Source organism: Atractosteus spatula, chromosome 9 (genome assembly GCF_055471065.1).
Source record: "Atractosteus spatula isolate fAtrSpa1 chromosome 9, fAtrSpa1.hap1, whole genome shotgun sequence".
In the NCBI taxonomy this organism is placed as follows: domain Eukaryota; kingdom Metazoa; phylum Chordata; class Actinopteri; order Semionotiformes; family Lepisosteidae; genus Atractosteus; species Atractosteus spatula.
In genome coordinates this window covers 49,455,569-49,466,997 of record NC_142714.1, presented here as the reverse complement: position 1 = coordinate 49,466,997, position 11,429 = coordinate 49,455,569, and the positions used below count along the sequence as shown (strand labels likewise).

Genomic DNA, 11,429 nt, shown 5'->3' with positions numbered 1-11,429 from the left:
CTATTTGATGTTTGTTGTTGTTTACTATGAGGGGAGTTATTTATTTCTGAGAAGTGAAATCCCCTCTGTGTGGGTGAAGCTGAGATCCCTTTTAAGTGATCAGGGTCTCTTGATTTTTATGCAAAAGCGAGTCCTTCAAATTTATTCAATGGGAGTCTTTTTATCTTAAATCTTTCCTGTTTTTGTGTACTTGATATTCTGTTCGACAGGCAAACACAGCTCGTGTGTGACTGCTTGTCTCTCTATATATAGGCACCAGAACTAGTTGGAGGAACATACGCTCAGTTGTGCACAGGCAAGAAAAAAAATCATAAACCGTGGAAAGCACATGGATTATAAGGTTAGCCAGCCCGTTTCCAAAAATAAAATCTGACGTCACTAAACTTCATCCACTTCCCAACTTGCAAAAACCGTGGAGATGTAAAATCGGAAAAGCGCGCACTCGCCCGCCAGTCGCGTTCACGAATCCTCTGTGACGTAGGTAATCGAGAACACGCCTTAAAACGCGTGACGGTGATGTCACTGTTCCAGGCAGCATTGTAGCCGGAAGTATCTGAAGTAGAAAAATAGAGCTAAGAGGAAGTGTAGAAACATCGAAGCTTTTGCCATCTACTATATCTCCTAATATCTGCTTACGGTTAATAGTGGACGGAACGAACGGTGTCTTCAGAGATGTCGAATATGGACAGTATCCTTTTGGAGTCGTGAAAACGAAAGCGTGAGTGAGTAGGACAGGCTGTTATGGTTGTGGGGCCCTGTGTGTGAGAGAGAGCTCTGAAGACTGCAGAAATGCCCAGGTTTGATCCAAACTGCGAGAATCTCACCTCTCACTTGAGAGGTCGCTGCCACAGACACAGGCTGTGACGCAGCACCACCAGAGCCGGCGAAGGAAGTTTTTACATTAATCATCTCCACAATAATCAGGTTATTGTCTCCAGAGCTTGAGGGATACTGTTGTTGGTACATTCTGTCATGATTGCTGTGAGCATAAGTGTTCACGTTGGCAAGTATGATGGAGTGTTCAAAACGTTTTTAACAAATATTCCAAATGTCCGCTTGCGTATCTATGTGTACATAATTAGTATACTGTATTATGTGATACGGTGGTCCAGTGTATCAGGAGACAGTCTCTTGGTCTTAAAAGGACCGAAGTCTTTCGTTCTTTCAGTGCCCCGAAGAGAACTTTCTTTAATTTCTGGTACTTTGCATCTTCTTCTCTGCTTCAGGTTTGCCTAGGTTCGTTCCGAAAACGGTGTCCTTCGCTGCGTAGAGAGACAGAAATAAAAACAATGAGAATAATGGGGGTGTTTTTGTGAGTGACAGACTGTAACCAATCAACTAGCTACTCTGTGAAGAGGGCACGGCTCGCTTTTTTTTTTCAGAAGTGTATCTGAAAATCCGGGTGATCTAAGATGAAAAAAGATATCCGTTTACTCTTTGGTTAAGTCATGTACTAGACACGGGACAGAAAGAGAACAAGAAAGGATGATCCTTGTCGTTGGCTGTGGAATGCGATTTCATCTTCCATCCGCCCTGGCTTTGTTCACGCCTGGAAGGCGACTCCGCCTGCTCCGTCCTCCGCCGTCACGGAACCTCTTGAGCGAGAGAACGGCGATCACGTGATCGGGGCCAGCGTGCGTCACCCGCGCCTGCAGCGCCCGCGATGCACCTTTGAGTTGCTGGTGGGTTTCATCGTCTTTACGGTTTCCTCCTCAATGGCGAGCCTGAGGAGACGCAAGATGACACCGGTGGGTGGCCGCACGGACAAAACCCGTGCCGTAGCGCTGTGCCACGCTCAGCGCGCAGTGTGGAAAGGGAACGCGTCGCTTTCGGCGATGCAAATACTGTGTGAAGTATTTTCCCGTTTGCTTCCCTGTGGTTTGTACAAAAAGCACAAACAGAGGTTCGGGCCGGGCGATTGTAAGTAATGAAAAGCATGGTAAGACAGAGCTGGAGGACGGAAAGTTAACCCTTGGTCCTAGGCTCTGCATCTGCCGCCATTCCTAGAAGACCCTCTCTAAGGGTCGAGTGTGGGCTGTTCAGGTCGTTCCTGCTTTCCTTTACTCCCTCTGTCAGAGCACTTGTTCAATCTGAAGTTCGCTGCGAAGGAGTTGGTGAGGAACTCCAAGAAATGCGACAAAGAAGAAAAGGCAGAGAAGGCCAAAGTTAAGAAGGTAAAGCGCTCTTTCTTTTTACCCCTACTCACTCACCCTGGCCCTGTCCAGGCCAGGAGCCTGTCGTGGTTTCTCGGGTAGAGAGCCTGGAAGCAACGGTTCAGCAACCCAGAACTCGCTTGTTCGCCTGTTCGGACCGAACGTTCAAGACACCGGCTCCCAGTCCCAGTCCCGGTGACCCGAACGCACCTGCTGGCTTCTGTCCCGGCCGAGCACTCGGTGACGCACTCATGCCCTTCTGTGACTTCCAGTTGACCCTTCACTGCCTTAATAAGAGTCATTTGAACTGCTCCTCTGTCCCCCGGCAGGCCATCCAGAAGGGCAACATGGAGGTGGCCAGGATCCACGCCGAGAATGCCATCCGGCAGAAGAACCAGTCCATCAACTTCCTGCGGATGAGCGCGCGGGTGGACGCCGTGGCTGCCAGGGTCCAGACCGCGGTGACCATGAACAAGGTACATGGGGGGGGGGCCCGGGTTCGAGTGGGGGTGTCGGTGGGGCCAGGCTGGGGGCAGGACTGCAGGCCACGCAGTACGTGCTCTCCCTGGCACCCCAGGGGGGGGCACGAGAGGCGAAAGCTTGGCTCCCCGGGGGTGGGAGGATCGGGTCACTGTTGAACCCGATGGAAATTCCTCCCCTGGCGGTAATAATAAATGGAAATTCATGCTGAACTCCTTTGTATCCTTCAGGTGACGAAGTCCATGGCAGGCGTGGTGAAATCCATGGACGCCACACTAAAGACCATGAATCTCGAGAAGGTGAGGACCTCGTGACTGGGCGTGCCGGGACGTGGCCCAGCCGCGGGGCTGCGCGCGTTGGGGTTTCAGGTTTCGGACGGAGGCCGTTCGTGCCTGCCAGCTTTGACAGAGCCCAGTGTGATGTTAGCTCCCAGCTGAAATATAATAACCCGTTGCTTGTGTTTCTTCAGACCACGTCCTGTCTGCGTAAAGAGACAAGTACATTGGAAATTACCATGCAGAACACACTCTTAAGTTGTGCTTTGAACAGGTCATTTTATACTGTAGTTGGGGAGGGGGAGGGGGGAATTCAGCCTGCTCATTTGCATGTTAAGAGAGAAAATGCTTGTCCCTTGAGTTATCTTCTAATCACATGAATGCATAATTCCATCATGATTAGCCAGAGACTGTGTACCACAAAGAGTGACTGCATTTGCTCTGAACAAATTATTCACTCATTTCACCAAATCTACAGTCGCTTATTTCCAACTCCAGAGCAGTTAGCGTTTAATGAAAGCAATCAAACATAGGAGAGGGGACTTGTTCTGTGTCTGCTGCAAATTGAAGTCCCTAAAATGGCAAGGCACTGATTCCCAGAATCAGGACAGCGCACCTGTGCAGTTAAGGCAGAGCTTGCCTGCGCTCACTGAGGAGGATAAGAAATAAGAGATTTCAACCCCTGCCGTGGTTTCTCTTGATGATGCATCGCTTTTTATAGAACAGCATGCTTCCATCTTTCACGACGTGGTCGGTTAGTCTTTTCTTGCTTCTGGAAAGTCGTTGACTTTAACCAAGGTTTTAATATTGAGGATTTGCACTAGCAAGAGTATTTTTTAATGCCGGTTCCTGCAGGGAACAGAATAAAGAGCAAACTAAGGTCCTCACGGTACACATCACATCTACCACTATTGCACGTGCGTACCTCGTTGCAAAAAGAAAAAGTAGCCCTGTGTGTGTCTGGTGCCTCAGCTGCAGGGCTGTGTGCCGGTTCGCGGTCGTGCTGACCCCGGGCTGGTGGTGCTGCCGTCTCTGCCCGTACACTGTCAGTGAGACGAGCTGCATCTCCCTTCGCAGATCTCGGCTCTAATGGACAAGTTTGAGCACCAGTTCGAGACGCTGGACGTGCAGACGGCGCAGATGGAGGACACCATGAGCAGCACGACCACACTCACCACCCCCCAGGTGAGGCACGCTGATCCCCCGCCAGAACCCCCTACTGCCCTGCTGTCACCCTGGGTTCCCGTTAAACCAGAGCTCTTTAATTTGTTACTGGAAACAGCACACAACACTTTAAAACCATATCCTCCCAGGGAACCCATTAATGCATTTATTGTATTTATTTGCTTTTGTTGTAGCATCCGTTAACATTTATTAATCATTATGAGCAGTCTCCTTTCATTTCTGATCAATATATCTTTCACACATCCTGTAGTTTTTCATAGGGAATGATGGACACAAGCCTCCTCTTATTTTGGCACATTTTAGTCCTCAACTGTGTAAAAGCTTCGAGAACAAGGGAATGTCATTTATTATGTTATCTGTTACGCTGAAACAAAACATTAATAAGGTTTTCTAAACTTCTAAGTCTCATTTAACTTTGAGAGCTAGGAAACGTCCGTTGAAGTGTTTTGAAAAAGTGCTCTGCCAGTGCAACACTGCCCCCTTGTGTTAATCTTGATGAATGTTTTATTGGATCTAATTAATTATTGCTAATGAAAGTGTCCTTCATGTCCCTGTCTTTATATTCTATATGTGTTTCCGTTTTTTTTCCCCTTTTCTAAATGCTGGATTGTGCGCAGTGATGCAGCAAAAGATTTTAGACAATGACCCTGCCCTTACAGACCATTTCAGCCCAGGTCTTTTAGGAGATTCACGGCAATTTCTTTTTTTAACGTCGCAGAATGAAGTGGAAAGTCTGATGCACGAGATGGCTGATGAGGCGGGGTGAGTGATTCGGTAACGAGACCATTGCCCTTACTGGGAAGAGTGCAAGTGACCAATCACGGTGGTCGTGAGACTGGCAGGCACTCTCTGCGCTCGCGAAGGCGCTGGGTAGAGCAGACGTTTCACTGCAGAGAAGCCTCTTTTGATGCAGTGTTATGCCGCCAAGACAACAGACTACAGAACCACTTTAGGGAAATATTTATTCCCAGAATAACAGGGAGGGAGTAGCTGTTGATAAGCAGTGTGGCATTTAAATTGGTTCATATTTCTACAGGTCTTTAAGAATGCCATTCTGGTTTTGAGACGGCAGTTGGTAGTCTATCAGAAATGAATACTCCTATTCTGGAGAATCGCTCTAACCTTTCAGACTAAGGCTTTCATGCATGCAATGTGAACAAATAAATACACTCTGGGTTACTAATAATAGGGTAAACTCTGGCAGCAGGCTGTCATATATGTCCTAGCTGTGCTACAGAAAAGGAGCTCAGAGGTGCTTTCTCTCAGACTGCCAGACATCTTAACCTGTAGCTGTTCTCTGGGCATTGAGTGATTTTGGGATTGTTTAAAAGAAAAAAAAACAGCATTTGTTACATTAGAAGAGGTGTAAAGAGTGAGAATGCCCGTTTTCTCATCAGTCTGTGTTACTGGATCCTGATGATGATCAGTTTTGTCCATCCTGGTTAAAAAATAAGGATTGAGACGTTTGTCTTCTGCATTGGGGAGGTGAGTTGGGGGGGGAATCTTGCTTTCATATTGTTAAATAAATTTTGTGTTCTTACGGCACATGTTAACAATGTGTACTTGTGGGTGTGTTGTCTATAAAGGCTATAAAAAAAACAAAAAACCCAGCCTCAAGGTAACAATAGCACAATGAGTTCTGGTGCTGTAGAGCAGAGAGGTTTGTCTGTGTGCCACTGGGTGTGCTGGCTCATTCTAATCCAACCAGCCCGGCAGGTTCAGTCAGGAGGGTACTGACAGGGATTCTTATTCTTCTCCGAAGCATCCACCTCTCCAGATAGTGCAAGCCTCACCATCCCCTGTCTCTCTCTTTTTTTTTTGCTGATTCAGGAAAAAAGTCAGTGTAGGCACTGCTACAGCTCATTTCTTTCTCCCCCTCCTCATGGTAATGGCTGATGCACTGATCACACGCCATTGAGCTGTCCAGTTAGCGTGATAATCCCTTTCTGTCCTGGGGCCGGGCTGCTGCAGACAGGGCCTCTTTGTTAGCGGGAGGTTTAAACAGCTGGATGGGATCTGAGCTCCTCATTACTTCCCTGCAGGCTGGACTTGAACATGGAACTTCCCCAGGGACAGACCGGGTCCGTCGGTACCAGCGTGGCCTCGGCGGAGCAGGTAGAGGGAGTCAGCGGGTAGTTTGCGTGGACCGGGTCATTTTCCGATCCCTTCGTTAGGGGCTGGAAGGGGTTTACTCCGCCTTTTTGTTTCATGCCAGATAAGGTTCGGGAAGGCAGATCCTGTGGGGAGCAGATTAGTACTGCTGCCTCACAGGCCCCAGGTTACTGGGTGTGACCTCCAGGCCTCTGGTGCCTGTCTGTGTGCGCTGCTTCTCATTGGACGCCCCAGTTTCCTCACTCCTCCCAGACTTGTGGAGGTTAGATGTGATTGGCTGTTCTAAGTTGTCCCCTCCCCTTGCCGGGTTCATACCCACAGAAAGCAGCTGAGCTCCCCCAGAAGAGAACAAACGTCATTCCTGTTTTGCCCCCCTGTTGTCCCATGTTGGATGGGCGCGCTTGAACTTTATAAAGGGCTTTCGGGGTAACGGGAAGGAATTTCTCTTCTCGGCTGCAGGCCTTAAAACTGTTCTAGCAGTTCAGGGCTAATTAGTTGGTTTATTTTTTTTAATAGGGGAAAGGCTTACAAATGATGCAAGAAGCTGTACTGGCAGGGAGCAGTGATTTTTAAGTAACTGTAAATTGTGTGAACAGCACAGGTGGGGTGAAGAGCTAAGAAACAACGTGGCTGTACTGGCACAGGCTGAGTCTTGAGCAGCCATCTTTAAGCCCCTGTTCTCCCAGGGGCTGCAGCAGCTCTGAACAGTTGGGGTGGGCTGAGCAGCTGAGAAAGGAGCCTGCTGGGGCCCCCTGACCTGTGCCGTTTGTGCCCCTCTCCCCAGGATGAGCTCTCCCAGAGGCTGGCCAAGCTCCGGGACCAGGTGTAAGTCTGTGACGCAGCAGCGTGGCCCTGCTGAGTCGCCCAGTGCCGCGTCAACAGCGGTGCAGCTGAAGTGGAATATCTATTCAAGCTCCCTCTCCCTCTGTCTGCCTCGTCGCAGCTCTGTTCTCAGACCTGCCCGCTTCTCCCTGTCCCTGTGCTGGGAGAAACGCACAACGCCTTCGGGATTCAGCCAAACATAGATTTTTTTTTGTGCGCCCTGCATCTGTAGTACTCTCTAGGTACAGCGCTGCGAGGAGGAAAAATAAAAAAAAAGCCAAACTTCAAAATGTTCTCTTCCGGCTGTAGAAAATTAAAAATAATAGATCGCTCACGAATGCCACCCTTAAGACAGCTCTTAAAAGGGTTGTTCCATTAACCGCTGTATTACTGTTAGTTTTCCATAGATTTGATGGTTGACTGATTTTATGTTAAAATAATTAAATATGTTTCATGATTTTTTTTTATAAAGGGCTGTCTTAAGTAGGGGTGTTTTTGAAGCCTCAAAAGGCAGGCTCTCGTGGGTATCTTAAAGTAAAACATGATCCTGACTTTTAATCTGCTGCTGAATCCAAAGGTCATGTTCAGAGGGCGTCTCGGTGCTGTACAGTGGCAAACAGGTGGGAAGCTACATGACACTATTTCAGGACTAAGTCCCTTGCAGTAAAAACATTTGCAGATCCCTGTCCAGCTACTCAAGGTGTTTCTGACAGGTTCAGTCTCATTAATTGTTGACGTTTTATCCTTTTTAGTTGTGTTTGCTTGTCCACACTCCCAACATACATGCAAAAAAGTTACACTGACACCTGCTTGGTACTTTGTTTTTGGATAAATGGAATCTGCATTTCTTTCCTTGATATTTATATTACTTTTAATGTTGTTTTCGCTGGACTGGGGGGATTTTCTTTGTTGGAACAAAAAGATGACAGAATGGCTGTTTGATTGCCGATATCTCCTTTTTACTTGTCTCTTGGTCGTGGTTGCAAACAAAATCTGGGGATAATTGTTCCTTGGATGATTTAGGACTTGCAGAGTAAATAAAATTATTTTTTAACATGAAATGCTGTTTTTTTGGGCTATTCGCAATAATTTGAAATTGTGGCCATTGTAGCTTTTTAGATTAAAAATTTGCACTGCTAGGTAAACAGATTTCTTCAGCAACATACAGCTTGTTTTTTGTTCTGTCATTTTTGTTCACCTTTTCTCCATTATCTCCTCCCCTCCCTTTTTCCTTTGTGCTTTTCTTGCTACTCTGACGAACTCGGAAAAAGGTCTTCTCTGTGAGCGGGGGGACTGGCTGATAATGATATAGTCTTGTTAGGCCGCAGGCATTCACAGCTTTCCAGGAAAAGGGTTGTCAGGGATAATGGGAGTGAGTTTCTGTAGCGCACTCTGTCTCCTGTGTGGGAATGAATAGGTCTCTCTCTGTTCGCTGGGAATGATGTGTAAGCAGTGCGGAGATTCTGGGGCTGTCACTTGTGTGCTGGAAGTCAAGGTCAGATTCTTGCCAGATGTTTGGCACACGGCTGCATCCTTTAGTCTGGTGTTTGTATTGTTGTTTACAGCCTAATTCCCTCTTTCATGTCTGGAGTGGAAGCTGGGGGATGTGTATCTGTTTATGCTCCATGGGGATTCCGTTTGCAGAGCAGGTCGAGTTGTGCTTTTAGCAATAGCATTTTTTCCACACTGCTAAATACTGGTCAGGCTTCAGGCTGTATGTGTTTTTACTTCTTTAAATAAGATTTATGGACACCTGAGGCTCTTATATCCCCAGATATAAATTTTACGCTGCAGACAGTGGTGACAATGGTGCAGGTTAGGATACAGGGCCAGTCTTTCACAGGACACTAAAACGTGCAAATGAGTAATTTAGAGATGCCAAGTAGCTGCGATTGTGTGTCTGTTAACTAGTGGAGGAAAACTCTGGAAGTACAGTATAAAGATGAACGTGTCCATGCAAACTCCATACACAAGGTGTTCCAGATTGAAATCAAGCCCAGGACATAACAGAGTGAGGCAGCTCTACTACCCACAATGCTGCGCTGTTGTCGTTATTTTTATTCTTCTGAGCAGGCCGGTTCTTGGGGATTGTCTCCGTTTAACACCGTTGTGGAAGGATCTCCCTGAAGCCTTCTCATCTATTTTTTTTCAGAAAGCATTATCTATAGAGCAGTCTGGTTTTCACAGTTAATGGTAATAAAACTCCCTGGACTTCATGTGTGAAGGTTCTGATGCATAAAAACTAAACGGAAACCTTTTGGACCCAACCCAGGAAACGCAGCTTGCAGACCAGGTCGGGTTTGCCAGAGAAATGTGGTTTGTTTGTGCACCTGGTTTTAAGAGGTGGCCAGCCTGTTTTATGACCTTCTGTCAACAGCGGCTTACTTGACACTAAACCGAAAGAAGCCAAGGCTTCCAGAGAGAATGTCATGCTGGTTTTCCAGCATTTTAGTGGCCTTAAACATTTAAATTAAATTGCACTTGAACGAGAAGGTTCAGTGCCTCACTGAAGGAGCTCCACCAAGCTTTTAGGCTGCTCCTGCTCCCTGAGCTCCAAGTGTTGCCACAACCACAACGCCTCCAGAACTGCCCTCCACAGACCATGATGCCTCTCTCCTAATGGAGCTGGACCCAGACCATCCTGTCCCGCCGCTACAGCGGCGAGACCAAGCTCCCACTCTCCTCCAGTCTTCAGCTGCGGGCTAGACTCGCAGCTCCTCCACCCGCCTGTGCCGTCTCCCCCCTGCCCTCTGTGCTGCCTCCTTCCTCTCCGCTCGACAGGAACCACGCGAGGGGTCAAATGTCTCACCTGCGTCGGAAACGGCCCTCAGTCAATTACCATTGCAATGAAGGAAAAGCTCTATCTGCCCCATCTGTAACCAATTTCGGGTGCCAGTTGCACCGCGCGCAGAGCAGGGGCGGTGCTGACGGGACCCCGGGCGCGGGGTTGGATCTGACCTCTCCCTCCAAGGGAACTGCGTCCGAGCCAATTATAATCAAGGGCCCGTGACAGGCAGGCTCTTACAGAGCCGCCTTTTTTTTGTGTCTCGGGCAGAAGCTGCTATTACCGTTATTGCTGCAGACAATTTTATTGGCAGTTGTTATGCCATTACTGGGGATAATGCACTCCATCCCGGAAAGGCAAACATTTCGTAATTTCTTCCAGTTTCTTCAGATCTGCCCTGAACGAGGGGGGAGGGAGGGTGATGATGGGCCCCAGCTCATCTGCCCTTTGCAGAAGAGGCAGCGCGCACCCCCGCCTCCCCTCCTGCTGCACAGCTCCTCCGGAGACGAGGCGGAGACGGGCTCCAGGGGGTTTGCGCTGCTGTTTTGGGGAAATGGGGGTTTAAGAGAAAATAGGAGATTGTTGTTTTAAAAATACATACACATAAAAAAAACCCAAAGCAATATATTGAGCTGCCGGCTGGGAGCAGGGTTTCGACGAGCGCTGCAGGGACGGTCAGGGAGCATGGTCCAGCTGGTGGAGGTCAAAGGTGCCGCAGCGCTGGCTGGAAGCTCAGGACGAGCTGCGACCCTGCTCGCTGACTGGTGGCTTTGTCTCGGTCTTCCATCTAACTGGTGGAGCTGCAGGTGTTGTTCCTCCAGCACGCGTGTGTCAGTGGTCTGAATTCGATCTGCACCAATAATGGAAGGTTTTGTTCTACTTTTAAGAAAACCATCGATTAAAAAAAAATAGACCCATGTGGCCCGGACCATCTATTCTGAAACACCTACTGCTGAATGTGTGCAAGTTTAAAACTGAAAATTTCACAACAGGATTCTCGTAAGGCCCTTGACCACCCTCTGGAAGGCATGATTTCCATCTTTTCCTTGTTTTTCTATCTCGTTTAGATGCCGTGAAAGATTTTATTGTTTTGAATAACTGATATTATTCCCTTCAGAACTCATAACATTTCTTTCTCTCCAGCTTGCTGTGTAACAGCCTGACGCCCAGGCAGCTTTGACAGATGAATATCTCCTAGCGGCGCAGCCTGATGATGGAAAGAATTAATTTGTGCCGTTCAATTTTTCTCAGAGGAGATTGGCTCCATTTGCACATCTCTGGGAAAATGGGCGAGGTGTTCATCAGCGCTGCGTATTCAAGCTTTAGCACACTGCAGAGAGTATGGATGAAGGCAGCTTGTCCAGTTGAACCCCAGTCATGACCGATAATGTTCTTTATCTCATGCAGAAAGCTTTCAACACCAACAGGAGAAGACGGGTTTTCCGAAACAGTGGAGCGTTTTGTATTTCATATCTGCAGTGTGGCCTCGTGAGTCACTGGTGTGACAGCAGGTGAAATTGTGTGGAAAATGGAAACTAGGAATCTGATGATCTGCTTAGGATGTACCCTTAGAGACTAAGGAGCTGTACGGGCTAATGAAGCGTTTATGTTCTTCCT

General features: G+C 47.9%; 1 protein-coding gene across 1 annotated transcript; it reads left to right on the top strand.

Moving 5' to 3' along the window:
- Positions 1–505: 505 nt before the first annotated feature.
- chmp1b (charged multivesicular body protein 1B) lies at positions 506–8,088 on the top strand. Its single transcript, XM_088924682.1, has 8 exons — positions 506–688; positions 2,077–2,174; positions 2,483–2,629; positions 2,864–2,932; positions 3,986–4,093; positions 4,812–4,855; positions 6,136–6,208; positions 6,990–8,088. The coding sequence occupies exons 1-8, from the start codon at positions 673–675 to the stop codon at positions 7,032–7,034; spliced, it is 600 nt and encodes a 199-aa protein (XP_088780808.1). The 5' UTR covers positions 506–672; the 3' UTR covers positions 7,035–8,088.
- The last annotated feature ends 3,341 nt before the right edge of the window (positions 8,089–11,429 follow it).